This window comes from Erithacus rubecula (assembly GCF_903797595.1).
Source record: "Erithacus rubecula genome assembly, chromosome: 12".
Classification (NCBI taxonomy): domain Eukaryota; kingdom Metazoa; phylum Chordata; class Aves; order Passeriformes; family Muscicapidae; genus Erithacus; species Erithacus rubecula.
Window position 1 is genome coordinate 4341419 of NC_136664.1, and position 13201 is coordinate 4354619.

The 13201-nt window shown below is 41.8% G+C and overlaps 1 protein-coding gene across 2 annotated transcripts in view; it reads right to left on the reverse strand.

Moving 5' to 3' along the window:
• The window catches only part of CMIP (c-Maf inducing protein), a 127867-nt gene that overhangs the window by 14188 nt on the left and 100478 nt on the right, over positions 1–13201 (reverse strand). For both annotated transcript variants that reach the window (XM_079315854.1, XM_079315855.1), the window contains exons 8-13: positions 10922–11025; positions 10284–10388; positions 9161–9514; positions 1730–1795; positions 617–643; positions 119–167 (exon numbers count right to left, since the gene is read on the reverse strand). In XM_079315854.1, coding sequence (XP_079171980.1) covers positions 119–167; positions 617–643; positions 1730–1795; positions 9161–9514; positions 10284–10388; positions 10922–11025 — 705 coding nt within the window. The remainder of the gene's footprint in view (positions 1–118; positions 168–616; positions 644–1729; positions 1796–9160; positions 9515–10283; positions 10389–10921; positions 11026–13201) is intronic.

Sequence of the window (13201 nt, forward strand, 5' to 3'; positions counted from 1 at the left end):
CACTCAGGCAGAGTAAAACCACCCTGTGTTTTGGAACAAACTACTTAAGGAGAGATCTGAACAAGTGCAGTTGCAATCCCTCCAACTAATACTCTGTGTAAACTGCCAGCAAACTCACTTCTTGCCTCGGGTCTTCTGCAAATCTCTGAATTACATATTTCAGCTCCCTGAAAAAAATAAGAGTAAGAAGGACAAGAATAAGCAGTTGCTTTTTGCAGTATTCACACAAGTACCACATTTCTTTCGAATAGCACCTAAAATTATATTATTAATGCACTTTAGAGAGAAACAAGTTGAACTCTCCCCCACAGAAAGGAAATACAACGCCTAAAAGTGACTACTAAGGACAGTGTCTGTTCACAATAGCCTAGAAAATGTTTCAGAGATGTGCACTGACAAACTCCTTTGTAAATTCTATCAGCACCCAATGGCTTTAGTCCTTGGGCTCCTGCTAGCACAATAAATTACAAAGAAAACTTTTTACTGCGAACAGAACATGCCTACAGCCCTTCACAGATAAAAGCCATTGGAGACACAATACTGAATAATGCATCATTGCTACTACTGACTAGTACAAGTATTTATTCAATAAAACAAAGGAGCCCCAGAAACTTACTTTGTGAATTTCTCATGTGCAAGAGCCCTGAAATTTAAAACAGAAAACAGAAGAGTATGAGGATCTGAGAGAAATGAGAGAGGGGACAAAAAAAGCCCAAAAAACCAAACAAGCACTTTTCAGTTCTTTCCAGATAATAAAAGGACTTGCTAAGCAACTGCAGCACATAAGACAAAAAAAAAATAGTTTAAAAATCAGATAAAGCCTCTTTCATTAACCTAGAGGGGAAAATTACTTGGAAAAAATCTTGTAGCTTTTCTTGAGTCTGTCTTAGATAAGGCTTTGACTGACATCTTTAGGAGCTTTGGGTCAGAAGAAAGTAGAAGACTTACAATACCATTATATAATTACAAACAGAGTTTTGCCTACCTCCAAGAGCCAGGTGTATTCTTTAATTGCAAAGCAATTAGGGTTTGGTCGCAGCTAATTAGCATCATACATCAGTAAAGCAATTAATGGTCATTTTGTGAAGTGCCTTGCATCATGGTATGGTTTACAGCTCCCCCAAGACTCACGTTTGACTTAGGTAATGATGCCTCTGTTACCTATCTCCAAGCTCTGACTGTAGCCCAGGTAACCTGGCATGGAGGATTAGACCTCTGTGATTCAAGACATCAGGTCATTAGGGGATGTGATAAGCCAGCAAATTGTACAATTACAGGTTGTAATTTTTGTCCATGGAGGTCTGCACTTTATAAACACCACTGTTCATTAATAGGTTTCCAAGGGAGCTCGGCTGATCCGCAGGGCAGCTTCTTCATTTAATGCAAAATACAAATGACAGGAGTCTCTGTGACGCCAGTAAATCATCCTCCTCCACTAAATTTCTCACTTTGCTCTCCTCCTCAGCAGCTTTCCTTCCCTTCCTGTCTGCCTGTCTCTAGTTAACCAGATCTCTTTTCAGGATCATCTGAGAGAAATGGGGAAGGAAGTTGAACATGGGGAGGTCTTCACATGCCTCTGCATCAGCCAAAATCAACTTCAGTTTCTAAATCAATACTAGAGGCACAAAGCTCCTATTAGCATCACTTTTTACTTGACGTATATTTCACCATAAAAAAAAAAAACAGCAACAAGAACAAGCCAATAAATACTAAGACAGTGCACACTCACTCCTTGGGAAATGGGATAGGTTGAAGCAAGCTGGCCAGGGCTGGTCTCCAGTCATCATAGTCCGACCTGCAAAATGAACATTTTGTTAATAGGTTTCCAGGTTTTAAGTATGGTTTGCCAACAGTTAGTTCAAGGAGTTAAAAGCTTTTTACTGTGGGCACCAACAACCTTTCTGGTTTACTGAAGCACTCTCAAAATCTACAGTGACATTTCCCTTTCCATTTTCAGCATATTCTCCATTGAGGCACAATAAATCTGGTATTTACAGTGACCTCCAGAGAGGCCTTCTTTATGTCAACTTAAAGACATTTGCTGTTTATGAAACCTGTTGACATTTAATCACTAAGCAATACTTTCATCTAAGCTGGTAGAGCAATTACCAGGCCACTGCTATTTAAAGCTCTTCTCTACATTTAACTGGAAATTTTCTTTGCTCTAAGACATAAACCCATTTATAAAAACAAAGATACTCCCAAATCCATTTCTGACACAAAACCCACTAGCCAAAGCCCAGACCTGGCTCTGAGTCCCACTAGTAACGAGTACAGACAGAAGTGAATCTCATATGGGCTGAAACACCTGGAGATGTCTGCAGAAACAACATAGAAGAGCCTGCCACCTTCTCTTAGTGCTGCTACCTTTTGGATTTCAGTGTTAAAAACCAGAGTATTGGCTGCAGCTTACTGGAAACTTGGCACAGAAATGTGGTGTGTCTTTGGGAAGGAACGAAGTGTAATGTTCTCAAATGGACAGTATCTACTGATAGCATTACAGACAGACAACATATGCACAGGAACTGTTCCAAAAGAATGCAGTTTTGCAAAGGGAAAGTTCTAGCTCAGAGAAGCTGAAGATTGATGCATTTCCAAAAGTCTCGTCCATCTTTTGAAGCACATAAACCAGAAATGTCCATAAACTAGTACCACACATGACGCTGCACTATCCACAAAGATGTGTTCACAGAAAAAAAAAAAATACATGAGCAGGGTACTCTTAAAAAGCAACCTGCAGAGAAGTTTTACTTGATATAAAAATCAACCAGGGAAGCAGTTATCACTTGCCCAAGAGCAGTATGAGCTCAGGTTACACAAATGTGTGATATGTCATGCAAGCAACCAACCACTGTGACCTGAAAGCAGTTTAGTGTAGTAAAAACCAGAAGAGCACATGTGAAGTTACAGTAACTGAAAAAAGAAACCTCATGCCCATGCCAGCTATGCTAGAAGCCAGGGAACTTGTTTTTCTCCTCCATGAGAAATTCTGTTCTCAGGTCTGAACTAGGGGTAAATCTGAAACAAGGGGTGCCTCACAAACCAAAAGCAAGCGTGAGTCAGTGGCACAACAGCACCTTGTGATCACCTATTCATGAGGTTCTTCCCAGAGACAAAAAGTCCCTCACCTGCTTAGCCACTGAACAAATAAGGAAGATGATCAACTCTGTTTAATGTCTCAGAACAGCAAGACATGAAGCAGGACTTCATTAAAGGGGTTGTTTTTCCATTTAGTCAGTGTAAAGTGTGTGTCATGATACACACCTGAGGATGGGGCTTGTCATATAAACTGAAATAAGGCAAGGAAACCTCTGACCCAGCATCTCTAAGGTGAGCTTTCTGGGTTCAAAGCTTTGGTTAATTAAACTTATCTAACAAGATTATTCACTGTTTCTGACATATAGACACATTGAATGGTGAGTGAGACAGAACTCTGGCCTGGGTTCAGGTTCAGCTGGAAGTCTCTTGTCTAAATACCAGGTCTCTGTAGGAGAGAGCTGATGCAACCTATCTATACCTGCAGCCCTGAGAAGTGCCACAGGTCTCACCATGTTTGTCAGGTGTGAGAACATAGTCCAGAAAATTTTCTTTTATTTAAATACGCATACCCTTTAGAAATTCCTAGCTGATTTTATTCTAAAAACAACACGTTTTTATTGGTAGATACAAACAACTCTAAAAGCAGATTTCTGAGCAAGAGAGACTTGGAAGTCAAAATGCTGAGTTACAAAATTCTGAGGTGTTAAAGGTGCTTCATATCACATGAGAAACAGCACCTACAAATCTTTTCTAACAGAAGGTTAAAAACTGAGACCCACTTTAGATGGCTTTAGCCATCTCAGGCTAAAGTGTTACACCATTGAAGTTCCTTCTTGAGCAATCTGGAGAGTTGTGATTACTAATAATATGAACCAATCAATTTTTCATGGCTGAGCTTCAAAGGAAATTGCAAGAGTAAGAAAAAAGTTGTTTTGTAATAGAATGAAACTGCAGACAGAATGGGACAGTATCACTCTGACTTTTCTCAAAGCTGGGGAGCAGGGCAGGTCTGTGAGAGGGGAATGAAAATAAATCAGTCTGCTTCCCCAGGAGGAGAAGGAAGAAAAAAAGAAAGAGAGGAAAGAAACCATCTCCTATTGAAATATATAAAATTTGGTCACATAAATGGACCTGAACATAAAATCTGCACAGCCTGTAATCCCTTCAATCTGAGCTAGGAAACATGAAAAAAACACAGCACAAGAATAAAACTAAGCTACTTATTAAAAGCCTACGGTGTTTCTCCTCCTCCCACCTATTCCCTTTTCAAAAACATTTTCCTTCTGTCTGTGCTCATCTCATCTGCACTCTTCTTTCATTTCAGACAGCTGCTTTTTTCCTTTTTTTCCCCCTTTTTTTTTTTTTTTTTTTTTTCCCTCAGTCCATTCAAAGCTCCAACACAAGACAGACGTGTTTGAAGCAGGGAAAGAAAGGGAGATGGATTAGTTCTGGCTGCAGTTAACAACCACTGCAATGAGCCAGACAAAGAGGCTGGGCCAGGAGAAGGAGGGAGCCCAGAGCTGCAGGGAGATCCTGGGACAGCGCCTGTGACAAACTCCCTTCCCAGCTCTTCAAAGGGTGTCGGGCTCAACACTCATCACACAGCTCAAATCCCAGGACTGCCTGTATAAAAGGGGAGCACAACTCCCTGGCTCTGATTTTTGCAGGATTTGCAATTCTAGGTGAGCAGCACAGCAGCCAGGCTGCAGCCTGACCTGTGGGTTCTGTCAGGAGCCAGGGGGTGACAGATCAGAGCCATCACCTGCCACCACACACAGCCTCACCCTAACCTGTCCTGGGAACTGGCCAGAGCACACAACAGCCATATTAATTAAATAATCCCCCACTGCAGTGACTTTGCCTCTGGGCCATCATTGCTCTTGGCCTGCCAACATAATACACTTTCCTTCCCCGGGATCACCTTTCACCAAAATGAAAACCTGCCCGCATGTCATGTGCGGCACAAACAATCCAAAACATACGAGCAGCCCAGGGCAACCTCGATAAACATGACACAGGATAATCCACTTGGGATATTCAGAGCATGCCACTGACCTATTGGGGAATGCAGAGCAGCCAGGGGAAGCTCCAGAGGGTGCCTGTGTTTGGAAAGCCATGGCTCTCATCTCAGAGACACCACAAGCCCCAAGTCTCGGGTTTTGGAGGATAATGAAGAGACAAGAGCAACTACTCTGAAGCAGCTTGTCCTCCAGAATGAGCAGATTGATAAAGTAACCTCTGTTGTCAGATAATAATATGACCACAACCCCAGGCATGTACTTGATCCCTTCTTTCCTAGGCTCTAGGTGTAACTCCCTGAATTGTATGACGTAAGGTTTAGCTCAGGGTGCCAAGACAGGATGACAAAAAGCCTCCTCAGACCCCTTGTCAATACAAGGTACAAACCTGCTATGTGCAAAACAGTGAGGTGCCTTTTCATGCTCAGCCTTCTTTTGAGCCAGGCTTGTTTGGCTTTTTCAAAAGAAGAAATTTTAGTCCCACTGAAAGACCCTAAAAAGACTCTCATCTGACTGCTGAGAACAGAAATGGGCTCCACTGCTCACAGTTGGCATGGAAGCATCAGGAAACAGCAACACAAGGTTGCCCAAAACAGGTTGTGACATTGGCCCCAGAGAGGGGTACAAGTGTCTGGACATCTGGACAGACCCTTGCCATTACAGGCAGCCATGGAAACAAAGAATAACACAGACAAAGGGTAACAGCTTATGATACAACACCAGAGCTTCCCCAAGAGGGGTCTGCTCTCACAACCAGTTGACCTTGTTATTTGGTGACCCAGATTTCACTGCAGAGACAGTTTAAGTGTCTCCCCACCCTCTGGAACCAGTGGGGTGATTCAGGGGAAAGAAAACCTTGAAGTTCTCCAGCCCAAGGAGTGAACACATGGCCCCTTCTACTGCAACCTTCTCTAACCATGGTTATCCTGTTCAAGCACAGGTTTGGCTGTGCAAGACATTCCCAAATGCATGGAAACATTAACATGCAAGGAGGAGCTGGGAAATGCTGAGATGCTCTCAGAGTCTCTAATTTAATATGATGAACAGAACTTTGTCAATTAAATTAGTGCATTTTTTACATTTTCAAGTTTAAGACTTGTAGCATTCAGGAGGCATTGGCTGGTGTCAGTAACACTACCAGAGTCCAGAATGAGTTACAGAATATTGACACAGAAGTTTGATCCACTTTAGAGTGCAGAACCAAAATACTATGTTACCCTAGAGACCATGTCTCCTTTAAAATTTGCCCAGACTTTGTGTCATCTGCCAACATCTTTAAAATCATGCTTTTCTATTTTCCTCTAGTAGGCAATAGTTGTGTTTTCTTACTCAACTACATGAGAAAAAGGGTCAAAGATGTTCTAGGTGCTGGAAGAGCCCCACAGACAAACTTTCTAAACTGCCCTTTTAGCTTTCTGTGCAAAAAAGTGAAGTATTACAGTGATTGGTAAATAACATCTTCATCAATATTAGAAGTGAGTGTTTCCCCCAAAAAGTAAGCACTGTGTAAGAGTTAGGTAAACAATAAAATGTCCTCTATTGAAGCTACTGTTGAGAATTCTTATTTGCTAGACTTCCAATAATTAAAATTTGCCTAAATAAATTACTCCCTGCTGCCCTAAGTTAATTATGTAAAAAAGATATCATCGCTGGTGACTCTCTTGTTTTGATGATGATACTGAGTCAAACACCTAAAAGAACAATCAAACTCAATGCTAAGCAACTTATTTATGTTTGGCTTACCACTGTTATTAATAAGAACATTATTCCACTGAATGCCTGCTGAGAGCTCAGCTCCTGGATAACAGTTGTTTTATAATTAATGTTTTCTTCCTACTGGCATGTTCTTCTACTCTCTTTCTTCATATTCTCAGATTCTCAAAGTACAGTAATAGTATTTCATTCAACAGAAACCCTTTGTTCAAGAAGAGTTAGAGCATGAAAGTAATCAGCATCACAACAGCATTATTTTGTATTTTTGGTAATAACTACAAGCCCCTCTAGAACGCTTTTCCATCACTGGTTTCAGCATTTAAGAAAACAGCATTGCAAATCTTTTCCACTATTTTACAAATAAGGAAAATAAGGCATATAAAAGTGACTTATCTAAAACCTCCCAGTGATCCAGTGGCAGAATCAGGAGCAGGTTCTGCATTACTGCTTTCAGGCACCCAAGAAATCAAGGGATGAACATGAATGGAAGGGAACTCAAGTGAGTGAAGCTACAGCCATGGCTCTGCCTTAGGAGCTGCCCTATATTCTCACAGGCTCTGGCACTCTCAGGAGAGTTACATCAGTTTTGTGTTATCACTGGTGCCCCACTGTGCACATCCTGTGGGTTTCACCTTTCAGAACCCCTGTTGTACAAGCAGAAAAAGGGCCCAAAAGCTACCCCACACCAACAACACCTCTAAGAGTAACACATTCCTGTTTTCATTGCTGCTGCTGAACAACTTGGCTTTTAAAAAGACAGGAAACGCATCAACAAAATAGATTATTTTAAGGTAGGGAGTGAAATGAGTTCTTTGTGTAGCAAATAAAATGGAAATTGGGACCTGGCATATCAAATGTTTAAAAGTGGAGACACTGTGAGGAAGAACATGCCCATTTGTGAATTTGTTTAGAAGTGTGTGTCAGCTGCATGATGAAACCAAAACCGTCAATGCTTAGTGAGTCAGCAGCCAAACCAGCATCAGGACTGGGAGAGTGCTCAGTGTTTATGGAAAACAGGGAGAGTCAAGGGGACAGGAATAAATGCACGACGTGTTTAATGGAGCACCTGGGTGCGTGGACACTTAGGAGCAAACTCACGCTCCGCTTTTTTAACGCAATCATTTTTAGAGGCAGCAGAACCCAGGTCACAGGGAAAAAAATAGACAAAATTAGCCTTCACAGCAACTTCCTGCTCAAGAATCTAATGGAAACAGTATCTGGTATTCACTTGTCCTGTCTCCACTTTTGAATGAGTGCTTAAGTAATTGCGAGTCAGCTGTGCAGTAAGTGGAAGAGTGATGCTGCAAATTTGTGCTGTGTATTTGGGAAAAAAAAAGGAAATTGTGGGACAAAACCTTCACAAAATCCTCCATCACAGCAGTTTGACTTGATTTTACTCCTTGAGACCATACCCCAAGATGTGCATTTGTCTGCAGTGTAGGCATTTGCTCATGGTTTACAGCAGAATCCAGATTTTACCCACCACGTCTTAGATTCTAAAAAGTTCAACCATGACTTCACTAAACCTTGCACTGTTTAAAAATAATTAATGTACAAGTTTAACAGTTTGCCACAAAACATACTGCAACTCAGTATCAGAGCTAGCTGTCAAAGTCAACAAAGTTGTTTTACTGCATTTCTATTACCAGATCCCATTCTGCAGCCCAACCTTTCTGGTTTTCCTTTTCACTTATTTATCCAGAGAAAACCAAGCTTTTCCTGAAGAACATTTTCCTTTATAGTCCTGTTTAAGATATTTAGATTTGCCTGCCAGGAATCACCTTGTCACCATTTTGTGGCAAAGACTATTTGAACACCTGGGGCCTATACAGACCCACTGTACCAAAGCAACTGGACAGAGCTCCACTCTAATACAAGCAAAGCTGAATAAGTAAAAAACTTTGACAGGCACATGAAGGGAGAACAGCTAAGTGAGCAACAATAACCCAACCTAAATCCTGCTGAAGTCAGGGCAGTGGTGCTGCCTATCATTGCACAAGCACGGAACCTAGCACAAACCTGCCTTTTCTAGCTCTGTCTCTGGCAATCCCAAGAGCCCTGGAGGAGACAAATGGGTCTTTTTATTTATTTTTGGTGGGCAAGAACAAAACCAGAAACCACTGGCACCAACATCCCGTCTTCTGTAAAATGCTTGAGGCTCACTGTACAAATAAGCTTTCCATTTTCATCCTCCTAATGCTATTTTTAGAACATCTTGGCAGTGCCAGATGCCTTTTTCAAAGGCTGGACTCTCCAGATCTGGAGCTAAGATTTATAACCATGTGCTGGCTAGCCACAGATGCTGAAGACAACAGGCCTGTGGGAAAACCCCCCCCCATTGTCAAGACAACACTGTTCTAAAAGCTGTTCAAAACAGCTTCCCCACTCACAGCATCTTGAGAATTTCCACGTAGCAGCCCAGGATCCTGTCAGCCTGGGCACTGAGCTCGATGCTCATGGTGCTGCAGGTGGGGCTGACCATCAGGCAGTCGATGAGGTTGGGCTCACTGTCATTGCCCACACCAGCTGTCATCTTCTGGTTGGCCGTGTTGTTGCGCTCCACCTCCACGTGGATCTCGTTGGAGGTGACAATAACAGGTTTGAGGCGGGATTCAGTCAAGGAGGCCTCCTGAGAGACCAGGTCAGGACTCGTGTGAAGAAGGCGCAGGGGGAGATTGGGCTTTCGGTCACACTGCTGCTGGCAGCCGTTCCGAATTTCCTTCAGGCTTGGCGAATTGTCCCGGCTGCATTTTAAAAAGAAACAAGTAATTTCAGTAGACAGACAGAGAGAGGGAGAGAGAGTGCAACACTGAGAAGTCAGGATTTTTTGCAATTTCCCATCGCGTTTCACTCCAGCCCACCGGATGGCTTTCTTCTGGGCAATCGGATTACTGAAATCAATTAAAAACATTAAAAGGCTCCAATACCACTGCTCTGCATCCCCTATTTGACCAAGATTTGAGCTTTTCATTACTCTAATTGACAGGCCAGTTTAGTCTAAAGGTGAACTTTCCTGTCCAAGTTGTGCAAAGCTGTAACAGAATCCATGCCCAAGTATGTATCTGGCTATAGTACATGCCCAGACATTTGTCTGCAGCGCTCGTGTCTGGAATTTGTGTTGGACACGGAGCAGCCCCTGTCCGTGCTCTGCCATGAGTAAAGTCAGATAGGCATAAACAAACAGGAAACACAGCAGAGGGGAACCCTCAGTGTCTACTGGAAACTGGCTCGTGTGTCTATTTTGCAGCAAGTGAGGACTCAGATTTTCCACAATAACGGAGACAGTGCTGTGAAACCAGCTCGGGTTCAAAGCTGCAGATACACAGGGATTTACACACAACCCTGTCCTCAAGGTCTCACCCCTGCCTTTCATCCCTCCCTTGCTGAGTACCAGGGAATGAAGGTTCAGCTTCTTTCAGGTTTTCTAGCACAGCCATTTCATGCTGATCTTGTTAAGCTGTCCCATGGGTTTGGAAGAGAGTAACACGTGGTCAGCTGGGAATTCACACTGACCTGTTGATAAATTCCTCATAACAGGAATAAATGGCAGCTAAGCAGACAGCTACAAGATTTGGCAGGACCCTGGGATGTGGGCATTGTCCCGTTGGACCATGCATGCTGAAAAACAAAAAACACGATGATGTTATTGCCAGAAGATTTCTGTGGGCAAAACCAGTCAGACAGAATGAGGGGACAGACCTGGATAGGCATCCTTGGGGGATCTCCAGAAGGACATAAGACAGATATTTTAACCTGTAAATCCAATGGCTCTATTTATGAATGAGGGTAAGATGAATCAGCCATTTAATTGATGTCCTCCCAAAATCTCACACTTAAGTGAACACTATGAGCTTGAAAGTTAATTTGAATCATTCTGCAGAGACTTTGACTCTAAATGTATTTGAAGAATGCATGCACAGCAAAGTCAATTTGCTTGCAGGGTGGAAAAAGGTAGAAAAACCTAGCCTTACCTAAGAATTAGCATTTTTAAAAAGAAACTTCAGCAACACTACCTGATGGATTTAATTTATTTGCTGTTTTCCAGTACCAAAAAACACCAGCTACTGTTAACAGCCAGAAAAGCAGGGCTGGGAGAAGTAACACACCAAAGCATGGACTTGGAAATGCACCATAAATTAAATGTAGCTAACCTGTGAATAAATTTCTTCACCACCTCCATTCCAGCATTCAGCTCATTCAAAGACAGAATGTACTCCTGAGTAAAGAGCCGCAACCGAGGGCACTTCCCAAAATCCTGTCCAAGAAGGAGAGACTCAGTGAGGATGGTGAATGCACATCAAAACTGTGGGTTTTCAAAAGAAACCAGCTCAAACACAACTGAATTCACATTGCTATTATGCTGACAAGCTTCAAAAGAAGAGCATCTCTGCACACTGAAGTAATGTTCTCCCCACTAATGACAGCATTTCCAATCTCTTCTTTCCTTTATACTCACTTGGAAAACAAAGTTCTCTATAATCAGACAAACAACTAAAAAAAAAAAAAAAAAAATCTCACCTATACTTACATTTGTGTTGCACTTTTCACTTAATATTCTGATTTTGAAATTTTTTTTTTATTTGGCACTTTTGCTTCCATTCCTAACTAGAGTTTTTCAGAAATAAAACTCAAAAATGTATTATATTTCCATGTTTGGCATGGGCATCTATTCTGGTTTTAGAGAAAATCATTTTGACATGCTATCAATAAGCAATCAAGTACAAAACCAGAGATCTGCTTTTTCTCCAGGGATTTTACTCCAGCTACACTGTGAATTTGACAGGTGAGATCAAGAGTCACTTTCTTTAAATCCTGCAGTCAGACAGGCACCTGCTAACTGAAATCCTGCATCTCCTCACATCAGATGCTATTTTTAGATGTGAAAGGAATAAATTCTGCTGTCTGGTGAGTGTTATTCCACAGCATATTTCCTCACATTTACACAGGTGTAACCTTATTACACAGGTGTTGCAGGACTACAGAGCTGAATTTCCAAGTGGGGAACAAGGTCCACTGAGGACAAACAGGCACTCCCAGCTACTCCTCCAGCAGCTGCCTGTGGAAGTTATCCTGAAAAAAATTCATGGCAACTGAAATGTTAAAAAAATGCCACAAATGGTAATGAACCAGTGGTGGTCTGTAAAAGGGATGATCAACTCCCAGAGCACTGAAACCTTCTGTTAACTCATTTTGGTTTCACTTCTATAGCACAACCTGTATTAACACCTGCTAAGTTTTACAGCCAGAGAAAATGAGCAAAAACTTGAACACAAGCTTAGGCTGAACAAGGTGTCCTTCAAGCCCTAAGTGTCTCTCTGCTGGTACTGAATGGATGCCTGGTAACTTCACCCAGAAAGGAACTGTGGGCAAGTCCACATCATTACAATTAACATCACTAAATTTTAACAGCTCCTTCTGTCAGGTGCAAACATACTTGATCCAAGGGCAGTGTGTGCTTCATAGAACATTTGATTAATTTCATGAACATGCCTTGCAAGACAGCTTTTGCAACTGCAATCTGCTTATGAAAGTCTGCAACCTGTCCAGGTGTCCTAACCGAAGATGGAATCAAAGTCCAAGAGATCATTGCCAACCTCTGTAAAATAAAGTATCTCCCTAAATTTAATATAACACCCTATCACATACCAAACACAGAACAATACACACAACCAATACTGTTTTCCCAAAAAAAATAAAAAAGAAAAAAAAATTGAAAAAAAAAAGGGGGCTTATATTGAAACAGCTAAAGCCCAAAGGTTTGGGAGGTTGCTGAGCACTCCTCATACACACAACAGCCTCCAGTCCTGCATGGAACCAGTATTATCATCAAGACAAAAACCTACCCTTGTTCCTTTGAGATGCTAAAATCAGAGATAAACGAGACACACTTTTCCCATTTTATAGGTAGAAAACTGTGGAGTAAAACCTGTTGGGAATTTTCAAAGGCCAGAGAACAAACTGGAGGCAAAGGTGGGAAGAACCAGCTCAGTCTCCTGCCCAAGGACTGCACAGGGCCTCCTGTGGTGATGAAGTTTAGTGTCCTCCTAAAGAGTAACTTTATTTTTGTGCACACACACACACATTCTCTAAAGCACTATTCAGTACAGAAGTCCCCAGAGAGTGGTAAAGTGCCCAAATCCACTCCAATTAATACCTGACACCATAAATTCTCTGACTACACACTGCGGTACAGACATGTTGATTTTCAATCTGCAAATGTTAAGTATGGTAAATATACCCAATTCTCTGAAGCTAACCAAATACAAGCATTACACTATGCATTTAGATTTTATTTGAGACCCCTCAAGAGCTCTGGATGCTTTTAAAAAAATCAGTTTGGGATCCAAGAATAACATTTACAGAATATTTCACTGAACACTACAGAATATTCAAAAATGTTTACATGTCTGCAGAGTGCTGGCACAGAGCCA